The 14,861-nt window shown below is 33.3% G+C and overlaps 1 protein-coding gene across 1 annotated transcript in view; it reads left to right on the top strand.

The window, feature by feature from the left end:
• Window positions 1–14,861, top strand: part of LOC111049205 (sodium- and chloride-dependent GABA transporter 1) — a 168,510-nt gene that overhangs the window by 97,277 nt on the left and 56,372 nt on the right. The window contains exons 7-9 of the mRNA XM_039443210.1: window positions 8,986–9,089; window positions 12,256–12,380; window positions 13,102–13,214. Coding sequence (XP_039299144.1) covers window positions 8,986–9,089; window positions 12,256–12,380; window positions 13,102–13,214 — 342 coding nt within the window. The remainder of the gene's footprint in view (window positions 1–8,985; window positions 9,090–12,255; window positions 12,381–13,101; window positions 13,215–14,861) is intronic.

Below are 14,861 nucleotides of genomic sequence, written 5' to 3'. Positions count from 1 at the left end.
TGGTCCGGAATAAGGTTTATTATTTTAGTAATCATATAGATCAACTGTTTCTTATTTATATTTATATATATATATATATATATATATATATATATATATATATATATATATATATATATATATATATTCAAATATATTTATGATGATTATTGACAATAAATTGTGTTTGAAGTGCGAGGAAAATGAAATTTATAATTTATGAAGTATTCAATTGAGTTTTTTATATATAATTGGCAAAATAATTGTAATTACTTTAAAGTCACCAAAAACCATCTCGGTTGGGTAGAATCAAGGTTTGTTTAGGATAATTTTTGATGATCAGTTTTTGCACTATGAATCAATATGACAGTTGATCATACCCCCCCCCCCAAACAGCTATGCCATACCGCTGAATTAATTTGTCTAGAGCATGATAATTTATTATACCATCCAAATTCTTCTTATTTCGAATTATGTTTATTTGATAGGATTTGTAAGATTTCAAAATCGCAGAAGAATATATTCTCCTACTACAGATGGACTATATATGTGTAGGATATGGGATTGTAGCTTAGCGATGGTAAATCTATTTTGACGTATATGTTATCATCATATGAAAGTAATCATGTGATTATTCAAAAAGCAACATCGTCAATTCAATAAATAAACAAGTTAGTTTTTACAAGAAAAGCTCAATGTATGGATCAATAAAATGTAAAATGTGAATGTGTGATTTATAACAGGATATTGATTTGTAGAACAATATCCTACATTTTGAGGGCTTGTGTCCGGGATTGGATTGAATTGAACGGGATAGATCGCCGGATAGATCTGAAGTTTTCTGTCGAAAATGTCATATTTAGCAAGGTCGAAGAAGTGTGACTTGCTGAAAATAGCAGAAGAGTTGATCTGCCTATTATTCCGAGAGTGATACAAATGAGTAGATTGATTACCGAATCAGAAGGCTACAACGAAGAGTTTACCAAGAATCTGTTGGAGAGAGTAGAGACAGATAGAGAAAACTATGAGGAACGAGAAGAAAGACGAGAACGAGAACGTGAGGAAAAGAAACAAGAACGAGATCGTGAAAAAAAGAAACGTGAAGAGAAACGAGAACGTGAGGAAAAGGAACGTGAAGAGAGACGAGAACGTGAGGGAATATTTATTTTGCAACTTGAGCAGCAATTTAGATTGAGAAAATTTAAACTTCGAATCAGAGTTTGTGGTAACTATAATAACAATCAAGAAGTTAGTCTTGAGTCTAGAGTTGGTATCTAACCATGATAAGTTGGAACATTTTTCAAAAACTAGATTTGAATACCGAGATCAATCTAAAAATTTACAAGCATTTGATCCAATTCCTTGTAATGATAACAACGGAAGGGGAATTTTACAATTTTATGAGACTAGATGTGAGGAAGCTTTAATGAGTTTGGAAGCAATGAGACCAATTTGTTCTAATAGAAAATTTAAAGGACTTCACAAGCTCATAAATTGAAATGTGAAAATACCAATATTTTTCCAGCGATTGTAAAATAAGTGATGATAACTTGTCAAATCCTTGCAATGGAGAATTATTGAAAATTGATGAACAAAAACTTGAGAGTATCAATGGTTATGTCATCAGTTTAAAATCTGTAGTCCACAATCTGTTGCACATTGGAAATAGTGAAGAGAGGAAGGAAGAGGGTGATGATGTGGTGGAAAGGGAACTTAGATGGAATAGTGGAGAGGAAAATGAAATTTGATCAAATAATGAAATCAAGGAAAAACTTGGAGAACGGGATGAGAATGTACAAAGAATGAGGAGAGATGAGAAAGATGTGGGAATAGAAGAAAGTCAAGATATGAATTTAGAAAGAAATAAAAAAATATATTGGCTAGGATTGAAAAAAGTGAAATTGTGAGAATAATAAAATTATAGAATGAAGAATATGTATGAATTGATGCATACTCGAAATTCAGAGGAAAGGCCTGAACATAGGTTGAATTCGTATGAAAAAGAGATTGATGAAAATGGTATAATTGATAAACGTGAAGATTTAGAAAGAGAGGAAGTAAAGTTGAATGTTGATGAGGGAAATATGATGAATTGAAATGATGTAGTTAGGCAAATCCAGACACAAAATCTGATAATTGTGATGGTTTGAATGGATTTGACAAAAACTGTTTTGGAGAAGGTTTGAAAAAATTCTGTAATAAATGATTGTGGAAGAAGAAATAGAAGATAGAATTGAGAAACGAGGAAATAGCAATAATTTAACTAACTCTGATAACAGTGAAGTTGAGCGGAATGAACGTATGAATAAAAACCGTATGGATGAGAAATGAGATAGAAACCGGCAAGATTGGAGAGAATCATCAGAGTTTGATGGAGCTAGTGATGATGAAGAGCGTAGGAAGAGAAAAATGAGATATAAACAAATTCAGGATATACCCGAAGGCCTTCAAGAAGAAAATTCTAAAAAATGTAGGAAACATTGGAAAGGTTTTGTCATCAGACAAACAAAAGGCGAGCAGCAATCTTTGAAAAACAGCAATCATTCAAATCGAAAGCTTTCAGCTCGGATGAAAAAGAGAAGAAAATTGATGAAAAATCAATTCAAAGTGCCCCAACAGCCAAAGGAATTCAGTCTTATATAGCAGTATTGCGTGTAATGAAGTGTTATGTTTTGTTCACGTTTGTTTCATCTTGTGTGTTTTGTTTATGTATGTTTGTTTATGTTCGTATTATTTAGTGAATGCATGAGGGCAAGCCAATTTGTCAGAATGGCCGAGTGTATTATATGAGATTGTAGCGATGTTTATTCTATTTTGACGGATGTTATCATTTAATAAACAAGATTTCACGAGAAAAGCTCAATGAAAATCTACAATGAAAGATCAAGAGAATGTAAAATGTGAAGGTGTGAAATTAATAGAAGATATTGATTTATAACAGGATATTGATTTGTAGAACAATATCCTACATATGTACATCCCTCTCTAGATGCTCTTCCATCCCTAGTATTTAATATTAGTGAATACTTTTATATTGGGACAATCGCAATTTCCTAGGTTTGAATTGCACCTTCAGTGGAGCATTAATTCTTCATTATTAATTGTTTGAAGAATCGATTTCACTTTAAGTTTTGTCAAGGGATTATTTACCTGGTGGAATATATACCTGGCCCAAACCCAATCTGGAGGCACTGAATCCCAATCTGAAATAACAATTTCTCTATTGACATTCTTACCTTGACCTTGAGTACTATAAAAATAAATTAAAGTGACCAACACTCACTCATTTTTGGGAATCTACTTTTTTATAGTTATTTGTTATAGTTATAGTTGCTTTTTTACCTTGACCTTGAGTACTAAAAAAATAAATAAAAGTGACCAACACTCACTTATTTTTGGAAATCTACTTTGTTATAGTTATAGTTGCTATGTTTTAGTTATTTTCAACTGAATTTTTAGTTTATCAGGTACAATAATTATTGTATTGTATGCATTTTTTCTGCATTTTTGTGTCGCTCTACAGTGTCAAGTCTTTCGTTTTCCTTTTGGTATGAGATCGGAAACTTATTTGTGAGCATTAACATTCTGCATAGGCATAACAAGCCATAACATTGAATCCACTTTTCATGAGAAACATCATTAGCAACCTCCTGTCATTGTCACCAACAAACCTATCTTTTTTAGAATAATTTTCCGTTCCACTATCATATGTGAGACGATTCATCATCTAAATTGCCTACTGCATATTCCATTTTTCCGTCAGTTGACCGATTTCTTATAATTAATTATTAGAAAAGTTGTAATGTATATTTATATTGGAAATATGGAGACGATATGAAGGTACCTCCTGACAAGTTCGGTGTCCCTGCAAACAGTGTCTGTAGCACTTTCAATGGAGAAAATAATAGATGACATGGCTAAATCTTCACAAAATACTGTACTTTCTGTACTGGCCCTTCTCATTAGATTGAAAGTTGTATTCATGAGCGAGGTCTACTGTTCGCAGAACTACTAGTTATTATAAGGAAGTTAGAAATTGAGAGAAAAAGAGATGAGTAATCAATATTACGAAATAATAATTCTTCCTTATTTCAAATAAGGAAGTTAGAAATTGAGAGAAAAAGAGATGAGTAATCAATATTACGAAATACGAATCCGCAGCAACATTTACGCCACAGCACATTGTGCTGGTGCAAGGAACTGACGAGTTGAAATGTTGATGTCCGTTTCCATTATTATAAGCTCCCATCATTCGATCTCTTGTCATGTTGCAGCGCTGAATCTGTGGTACCGTGATGAAAACAAGGCTAAACGAGGCTTTTCCTTTGCCATAGATTCAACATGACTAAATATCGAATGACAGGAGCGTGTAATAATGGAAACGGTCCACAACATTTCAACTCGACAGTTCCTTGCACCAGCCCAATGTGCCGCGGCGCAAGTGTTGTTGTTCATTCGTATTTCGCAATTGATTACTTGTCTGTTTTTTCTCAAATTTCAACTTTCTGATAAATAAATAATCTGTTTTCGAATTTGAATCCATCACCCCCAACAACTATAAGCGTAAGTCAGATTTCCGAAAATAAACAAAAATAAATTAGCTTTGGTCATTTATATATATTTTTATAGTGCTTAAGGTCTCCATAGCATGGTCTCAGGTTAGTGCTAAGTTAGCGTCTACCTCGTCATTGCACCCACTTTCATGCAGTTTGTGTCGAAATGGAAACAAGAGAGGAAAAGTTGTAAAAATCGCACAACAAGCTAGCACAGATCGTCCTGTTGTTGTGATATTGAAAATTGCCAGAATGGAAACTAGGCTTCATTCGATCTCTAGTCATATTGCTGTGTTAAATCTGTAGTAATGGAAAGGAGGCTTTAACAATAGTGTTCACAGTATGCCCCCACATTCGAATGCAGTCCCTGCACACAGGTTCAGGGCCGCTCCCCCCGCCACTATCGCATCATAAGCGCACCATGACCAGTGTGGGGAGTGTTCTTTGGCTCAATATATCAATGTAATAAGATCACTTATGCTGAAGACACAACTTAAAATTATGTTGCTGATTTACACAAAAATTAAAATCAATTTAGTTCTCTGAAGACTGTAATGCGCGGTATTGATAGTGGTTCAATGAGAACTCATTTGTGAAATAAATCTATGGTAATATCTTTATATTGATGTTCTATTTTGAGCTCCGGTTGGCATTTTATCTGATTAATAGAAGTTATGCATATGTTTACTGAAACATATGTTTTAAAAAATATAAAATAACAAACTCACTTTATAATACATGCACTTTGTAATACATTACAATGTATTCCATTGTAATACATTCATGTCCAGTTCACAATCTTTGAAACATTTTTTAAGTTTATTTTCAATAACTTAAAAGTCAAGTCAAATGGTCGTTTTTCAGGAAACAGCCCCGAAAGAATTTTTCTCGACGAATCTATATGTATTTTGGGGCGCTGAATTCGAATCTGAAATTTGCTGACACGCCAGAGGGCGGCTTCACCCCCAAAACCCCCAAAATTTCGGACTTTTTTCAATTTTACCATTTTATCTCGTGAACCTTGAGTTTCTCAAGAAAAATCATTCTTGACAAAATTAAAGAAAATAAAATCTCCAATAAATTGAATGATCGCGCAGGATTCTACCATCTTTGTTTTTGGGGCTACGGATTTTCAAAAAAGAGGTATTTTCTAAGGGGTTTTCAAAATTATGCAAACCTACCACTTCTACCCTATACAATTTGGATATTTTTCTAGTATAGATAAAAATCCACACATCACGTGAGAGAACAATAATTCATTATGAACAGGATTCCTCAGGAATTTTTGAATGTAGTAGTGGGGAGGAGTGGGAATACACCCAAAAATAGAAAATCATGTCCCACAGCCAAAATACAAATTTTTAATTATAATACCTTCTCAAGGTGTTCCTAACAAAAAAATTCATATTTCGGCTGAAATCATATCACAAGGGTTATTCTCTATGATAATCACCCGTTAGAAACATTTAATTCCAGTATTTCCTAGGGGGGTGTACGTCATAAGGATACGTCAACGATCAAAACGTAAACACTTATAACTTTTGACAGAATAATCGGATCTCCTCGTACTACAGCTCATTTTTCTCAGCTCGTCAAGGCGGTTCAAAATCATGTATCATAACTAAAATCTAGTGAATAAATAAAAAAATCCTCTTATAGTTTATTTTTTAAAAATGGCCAATTTTTATATTCAAAACTTTGTATCTCGGTAACCCGAAATGATGAAAAATGGTACTTGGTCTTTATTTGAAGAACAGAATCTCCTCTTTCATGTGAGGTAAATAAATTTTGAATTCATATTCGAATTCAGCACCCCAAAATACATATAGAACCGTCGAGAAAAATTTCTTTCGGGGCTGTTTCCTGAAAAACGACCATTTGACTGGACTAATAACGCAGTCGGATATATGTAAGTACCTACTTTGAAAAAAGAAAAAGTTCGTTAAGTTAATTTTTATTCTTAAGCTGATACCTTCCGTATATTATTAATGGTGTTTAATAAGCCTAGTGCACTTTACCTAGATGGCATCATTTTAGAGAATTTTGATAAATTCGAAGAAGAGTTTTCAATTTATTTTGTTGCAACGAAAACTGATAAAGAAAGTAAAGCAGTCCAGCTTGCCAGATTGAAAAATCTTATGAATAGCGTGTGGGTGCAAGATGTTTTTCGGAAAACCTGGGATGAACGAACCTCGTTCCTACAGTGTTGGAATAAAAGCTAAGGGAATAAAAAAGAGGAACCAAATCCGCATAAGAAGAAGCATGACCTGAAAGAAGAAAAGAAGGGAGATGATTAATAGAAGTTACGCTTATGTTAACTGAAACATTTGTTTTAAAAAAATATAAAATAACAAATTAAATTTGTAATTCATTCAGTTCTGAATAGAGACACGTCTTTTTTACAATATTTGAAACATTATTCTTTTAAATTGATTTTCAATAACTTAACATTATCAATATGTTCTTTCCATCTAACTCGGAATTTCTATTACCCTATTCCACCCTCAACTATAAGCTCCACTCAAACGTCCTCATTTTTGAGTAGATCCAATTTTGTGCAATTTCATATAATTAATTATTTCAGATTATTCTTATGGAGTGGTAGCTTGTGTAACCTGCTACTTATTCATTACAGATCCACTCACTCTTAGCACTTAGGCTTACACACACATCGATTTTTGGACGTACGATTTTTTGCCGTCCTTATACATTCTATTGGATTAAACAGATGATGTTTGTCAATTTCCGTTCAATTTGATAGAATTTATAAGGACGGCAAAAAATTGAACGTCCAAGAATCGATGTGTGTGTAACTAGCCTAATTGCTAAGAGTGAGTGGATCTGTAATGAACAAGTAAGCTAGTAGGTTACACAAGCTACCACTCCATAAGAATAATCTGAAATAATCTGACCCTTCTGTTGGAAAAAAACATATAATCAGAAAAAAAGACTAGCATTTATTGGAATAAAGCATCACAAGCCTCTGTGGACGAGGAACCTAATGAGGGAGGTTCGAAAATTGAAAATTGTTTAACTTCTCGTGACATTATGAGAAAAATTGGCCCTTAGAGCCTTCAACCCTGGAGATTTTGTGGTTTTGTAGAGTTCTCAGATGTTTCTGTGAACGCCAGAAAACTCCTGTTATTAGTTTCTGATGGATAAATATAGCTATTAAGGCTAAAACAACTTTCTACTTGGATGAATATGCCGAGCAGAGGAAAGAAGGGATACTGCCGCGGCGATGTTGCCTTGCTAAAGTGTTAACGGCTCACGATACGCATACGTGATTTCCTCTCTGAAAGCACTGCATCGACGGAGTCTGATCGACAGCTTGGCAACTGCGCTTCTTTCTATGACAATATTTATCACTGTAATTGGTTGATCTCCCTCTATTACCTACTCTGCTCTAAGTCGGATGTTGTTTTAGATGGACTATACGTGACGGTCTTTCTAAAAATTATGGATTCTCTATTATATTGGAAATAGGAGGACGTTGACAGCATCATTCCAGTAACTTGATTCTTTGAAAACAAGCTCAGCGTAGTGAATTTTATCCAATATTTTCTTAGATTTGTTGTGAAGGAAATAAAGTTTCATGTTACATAGTGATGAAAGACTTTGGTCACTTACATTCACAACATTTCATGTAGGACTTAATAAAATCATGGTCGAAATCAAAATTTGATTTAATTATGTTATAATTTTCTGCTTCTACCTGAGAATTAAGATACTGAAAGATGATGAATGTTCAAAATTGTATGCTGTTTCAATTGCTATATGTGAGAAAATATAGAATGTTCAAGACGATAAATTGCACTTGTGTCAGTATAATTTTTTTAGTAAAATTTTCCGCAAAAAAATATCTGGCTCCGATCCAGGCCCCCTAGGACTTCTTGCCCGAATTAAGGCTCCATATCACCCTCCCATGTGAGGGCCATGGTTTACAGGTTTCAGTATTGTTTATACTATCATTATCACTGTATAGGTTTTTGTCAGTTTTTTAATATTTCTGTCTTCCATTGTCACTCTATGTAATTTTGTCAGTTTTTTAATATGTCTATCTCTGTTGTTGTTCAACGGTTCTCAACCTCATATTTGAAAAACTGTGAGCGAGTCTTTTCTCGGCCAATAATAGAGGATAAAAAAACAGCGGATAAAAAAAACAAAGGATAATTCTGATTGATAAAAAATTAACGGTCAACCGTAGGGCTTTAACATCATTATATATTCGGGTGCTAGATGAAGCTTTTAATTTACTGGAGATTGATATTCGTGTAACAACCAAGACTAGTATCTCAAGTTGTGTTAATGAATCTGTGGTGTTGGCAATTTCAAATGTTTACATTCAATATAGATAGCTAAAATACCACTTTCACAAAACATAAAATTGCTTTGAACACTTCAATATTAAAACTCATAACTCACAAAACTTATTTTTGTCGTTGATTTACAGGTATGGATCGATGCTGTCACTCAAATATTCTTCTCATACGGACTTGGTCTTGGTACATTGGTAGCTCTAGGAAGCTACAACAAATTCACCAACAATGTTTACAAGTAATTATTACTTTATGTGTATCGCTCATAATTTAAACAGTAATTTACAAGCTTTATTTGATATTTGATTGTTATATGAACTGGTTGGGACTACTCTACTTAACAAACAGCTATTAAGATTGATTTGTTGGAACTGAGATGAAATTTCATCACATCAATTAATTGCATTACTTTTGTATGCAATTATTACTTCTGTATTACGTATTTTAGCAAAATATATAATATAATTATTGCTTTGTTAATTACTCTGTTTGAGATGTCACTCCTGGTTCTAGTTAGTAGTCTTCTTGTTATTCCTTTTGAAAACGTCAAAGTTAGTTCAATTTCGATTATCACCACTACAGTACTTCAATGAAGAATAAGAAGACAGTGACAACAACAGGCTTAAGAAATTATATTATAACATATTTCGCTGCACCATATTGTACGAAGAACCATCATATATACTATACAGGGTGATTCATAATTATGGTAAAATAGTTTAATACGTGATAGTAGAGGTAAAAATAAGAAAAAAGTACCCATAAACGCTTCATTAGCGAGCTATACAGGTTGAAAGATTTCGCCCGGAATTCAGTTCCTCTGGTGAAATACACCGATGCTGAATTGTTTGGGGACTAGTTTTTGGAAAACTTAGGCTGGATTCATATGGAAAAATATCTGAGAAACTGGATAAAACTAGTCTGGAAGCTGTAGTGTGAGTAGTTTTTGAGAAAAAAGTTGAAATATGCAAAAAAAATCAAGTAGAAAAACACAGACTTCTACGTTCTATGCCCAATAACTTTCTTTAATGACCAGTAAACAAATAATTTTTCGCAATAAAAATTGTAGAGAATTTAATTCTGAAAAGAATGATGTAAGCTGTGTGAACTAAATTTGAATACAAGTTGGATAAAATGTATTCTTATGTAGTACATTACACCACAAAGATTTGCTGTTTTATGAGGAGAGAACTAATAACTCATAAGTTGTAGCTGATTGCAAATGAAATAGTTTTTTTTATATGAAAGTAGCATATCTGAATGACATTTAACTTATACCAAAAGACTAGTAGATTATGCCATTAAGCCTGGGAGGAAGCTCGAACAGAAGTAGATGATATCCTATAATTCCTGCCCAAATGTTTACTGAAAACTGATGTTGTGGAAGATTGGTATTGATGGCATGAGGATTCTCAGCTGCCCAAATATGTTAGTTGTGGACGTTAACGATAGCTGTTCTTGTAAAGTGTGCCTCGTCGGTAGATAAAACGGTTGTTAAAAAGTTTGGGTAAACAAGTTTTACTAAAAACCATCGGCAAATACCAGCACGGGGAATACAGTCTCGTGGCAAAAGAGTATGAACTTTCTGGAGGTGGTATGGATGTAATTGTTGCTCTTTTAGTATCCTCCAAATAATAGATTGATTGACATTAAACTTCACTGACAATTCTCTTTGTGTTCTTCACAAGATGTTCATAAATCTCATTAAGAACTTGTTCTTCTAACTCAACAGTCTCAGTGGATCGGGGTCTGCCTGCATAATTGTGCTCTTTGGATATTAAAGAATCTGTCTCAGACAGACTTTGATGAATAGTGGCAAAAAACCTTGAACTTGGACATACTCGGTTAGGAATGTTCTCTTGATACAAACGTCTTGCTTCAGTACTATTACAGTAGTGTCCCATTCCATACATTAAATGCATGTCAGCTAATTCGGAGTATGAATAATGTCTAAAATTACCTGCCATTTTTTAAAAAGTTAACACTTAACACAAAAGCAAAGTCAAATGGTTACAAATAACTGGTTAATAGGTTAAACAAAAAACACAGCTTGGCTACAGTAGGCCTAACTTACAGTTTGTTTTTTTGTTCAACAGCTAAAATATTTCTGAAAATAATTTTCAGATGATAATTTCTTTTTAATATTTTTTTTATTTAAAAGAAAATAAATCAGCTGTTTTGGAACAGCTGTTCTTAAAATCAATTTTCTATTTGCAATCAGCTACAACCTATGAGTTATTAGTTCTCTCCTCATAAGACAGCAAATTTTGTGATGTAATGTACTACATAAGAATACATTTTATCCAACTTTTATTTAAATTTAGTTTACACAGCTTACATCATTCTTTCAGAATTTAATTCTCTACAATTTTCATTGCGAAAAATTATTTGTTTACTGGTCATTAAAGAAAGTTATTGGGCATCAAACGTAGAAGTCTGTGTTTTACTACTTAGATTTTTTGCATATTTCAACTTTTTCCTCAAAAACTACTCACACTACAGATTCCAGACTAGTTTTATTCAATTTTTTAGATATTTTTCCATATGAATCCAGCATAAGTTTTTCAAAAACTAGTCCCCAAACAATTCAGCATCGGTGTATTTCACCAGAGGAACTGAATTCCGAAATCTTTCAACCTGTTTTTTTTCTTACTTTTTTTCTTATTCTTACCTCTACTATCACGTATTAAATTATTTTACCATAATTATGAATCACCCTGTATAAGTAGACTAGAGAAGCTCTTTAGAAGCTCAAATTGGAGTAAACATGAGTTTTTTCAGATTTTGTGCAATTCATTGCAAGTTTTTGGCTCTGTGTTCAATGTGCCGCCTCTTAGAATCTTTCAGATTAGAAAAGAGACGGTCGCTCGGCACCCCCGTTGGTCGGGTGATCAATTTAGGTCAGATTCGCTTGTTTTAGTTACCTAAATTACTTTCTAATGATTCAGTACCCACAATTCCGACACTAGTGATTGATAACTTCCACTCACAATTTGAATTGTTAATAATACGCGGTACAGTACAAAGTATTATTTCATATGTGATGGAATGTCAAATTATTTCATTTGAGTCCAATTATTTCAATTGATTTTCAAACCTATCCGTCTTTTCCTACCGCATTTCTTGTTTATCTTATCTGAAACGTTACAAATTCTAAATTTCAAGTACAAATATTGGACGGAAAATTTTGTTTTTGGACAGAAAATTGGGATGTGGAGTTAGAAGTAAAAAGTGACTTAATCTTTTCTCGAAATTTTACTTGTAATAATAAGATTATTCAATAGAATCCAATTGATGGATCAACGATATACATCCACTTGGATCACCAATCACCAGTGTTAGTGAGTTTTTGAAGTGATTTTAAAGAATGAATTGTCCAATTTGCAAACTGATTTTGTTTTCAGAGATGCGTTGATAGTATGCTGTGTGAATTCGGGGACCAGTATGTTCGCTGGCTTTGTAATATTCTCTGTTGTTGGATTTATGGCTCACGAACAACAAAAGCCAGTTGATGAGGTTGCCGCTTCAGGTTGGTAAAACATTCACTGTCTTAGAACTAGGAGGACCCTACGATTGCTATACTATACTCTATAGTCTCTTCTGGGAGCCGAGATACGAAGTAAATAAACATGTGCGTGTGAGAGTGGATATTGGAGCAGCAAGACCAATTCACAGTAGCTACAACACTGTAGCTCACAAGTTTGTACCTAACATCTTTGTCATAAGACTGAAATGAATACTTTTTGTGTAGTTGAGAAGTTGAAATGAATAGTCACAGTACGTGACTCAGTTTACATGGAAGCACTGTGAACTTTGGTAATTATGAGTCGAGCACAGAGAGTATAGAATGTAATTCTAGAATGCATAGAATATATTTGTAATTCATAGAATAGAATTACATTAAAAATACTCTCTGGTCAAACAATGAACAGTAGAATTTAAAAATATATATATATAGTAATTGTGACTTATAAGCAGATTATATAGATAATAAATATTTGTTCACTCGCTAGACTCTCTGGATATAAGAGATCATATTATGAGAGCATATACAAATCAGTCTCGAATTAGTATTTACACGATACTTATCTTCTTATAATGGCTACGTGCCTACTTAACTTCCTCATCTAATGCCTATACAGTAACTAAACATTATATTTAGGATATAGCTACTCTAAGGTCTCATCAAAACATCAAATAATATACAGTACTCCAGTGAGTTTTAACACAATTTAATAATTTTTATGCAGGTCCTGGTCTGGCTTTCCTAGCCTATCCTTCAGCTGTTCTACAGCTCCCTGGAGCACCGCTTTGGTCATGCCTCTTCTTCATCATGCTATTATTCATAGGTCTCGACAGTCAGGTATGAAAAACCAAAAATATATTATTTGAGAATTGAAATTTAATTTATGAAAAGTTGACTTTCGAGAGACAAATTAAGAGACGAAAAAATCTTATCTACTTGAACTATAACTTATAGACTACGGAATACAGTTATTTTAATTTAAGTTATCTGGTTGAGAAAACGTTCCATGTGAGCAGTCAAGTCACTAGACATAATGATCAAATATGAGGAGTCAAAAACTCTCATCCAAAAGTAGAGCATGAACGAAATTCGTCTCAGATAACGTTTCCTGTGCATTTGCACAATCCATGATGTATGGACCCGAAATTTTGTAGATGTCGACCAAGCCTTGAAAGGAGGGCATATTATAGAACACTTATAATACACTGAACACACTTATAATAGACTGATCTGTATGTAACTTTGAGGAGTTATGGGACTTGATAAACAAAATACTTTTGCTTCTATTCAACTTTTTAATGTTTTTGAGTGAACTAATCAACTAAAAATTTTAAGAACAAAGAAACTGTGACATATTACTGCACATTATACAGGGTGATTCATAATTATGGTAAAATATTTTAATACGTAATAGTAGAGGTAGAAATAAGAAAAAAAGTTCATATAAACATATATCCATAAACGCTTCATTGGCGAGCTATACATGGTGAAAGATTTCGCCCGGATTTCAGTTCCTCTGGTGAAATACACCGATGCTGAATTGTTTGGGGACTAGTTTTTGGAAAACTTATGCTGGAAATATATGGAAAAATATCTGAAAAATTGAATAAAACTAGTCTAGAAGCTGTAGTGTGAGTAGTTTTTGAGAAAAAATTTGAAATATGCAAAAAATCTAAGTAGAAAAACACAGACTTCTACGTTTGATGCCCAATAGCTTTATTTAATGACCAGTAAACAAATATTTTTTCTCAAAAAAAATTGTAGAGAATTTAATTCTGAAAAGAATTATGTAAGCTGTGTGAACTAGATTCAAATAAAAGTTGAATAAAATGTATTGTTATGTAGTACATTATACCACAATAATTTGCTGTGTTATGAGGAGAGAACTAATAACTCATAGGTTGTAGCTGATTGCAAATAAAATATTCGGTTTTTTGTGAAAAGTTTTTAATATGAAAGTAGCATATCTAAATGACATTAATCTTATACCAAAAGACTAGTAGATTATGCCATTAAGCCTGGGAGGAAGCTCGAACAGAAGTAGATGATCTCCTATGATTTCTGCCCAAATGTTCACTGAAAACTGATGTTAAGGAAGATTAGGATTGGTGGCATGAGGATTCTCAGCTGCCCAAATATGTTGGTTATGGACGTTAACGATAGCTGTTCTTGTAAAGTGTGCCTCGTCGGTAAATAAAACGGTTGTTAAAAAGTTTGGGTAAACAAGTTTTACTAAAAACCATCGGCAAATACCAGCACGGGGAATACAGTCTCGTGGCAATGGAGTATGTACTTTCTGGAGGTGGTATGGATGTAATTGTTGCTATTTTAATATCCTCCAAATAATAGATTGATTGACATTAAACTGCACTGACAATTCTCTTGTGCTCTTCTCTGAATGTTCATAAATTTCATTAAGAACTTGTTTTTCTAACTCAACAGTCATAGTAGATCGGGGTCTGCCTGCATAAATGTGCTCTTTGG

Source organism: Nilaparvata lugens, chromosome X (genome assembly GCF_014356525.2).
Source record: "Nilaparvata lugens isolate BPH chromosome X, ASM1435652v1, whole genome shotgun sequence".
In the NCBI taxonomy this organism is placed as follows: Eukaryota; Metazoa; Arthropoda; class Insecta; order Hemiptera; family Delphacidae; genus Nilaparvata; species Nilaparvata lugens.
The sequence above is the reverse complement of the archived record's forward strand: the minus strand, read 5'-3'. Positions and strand labels throughout refer to the sequence as shown.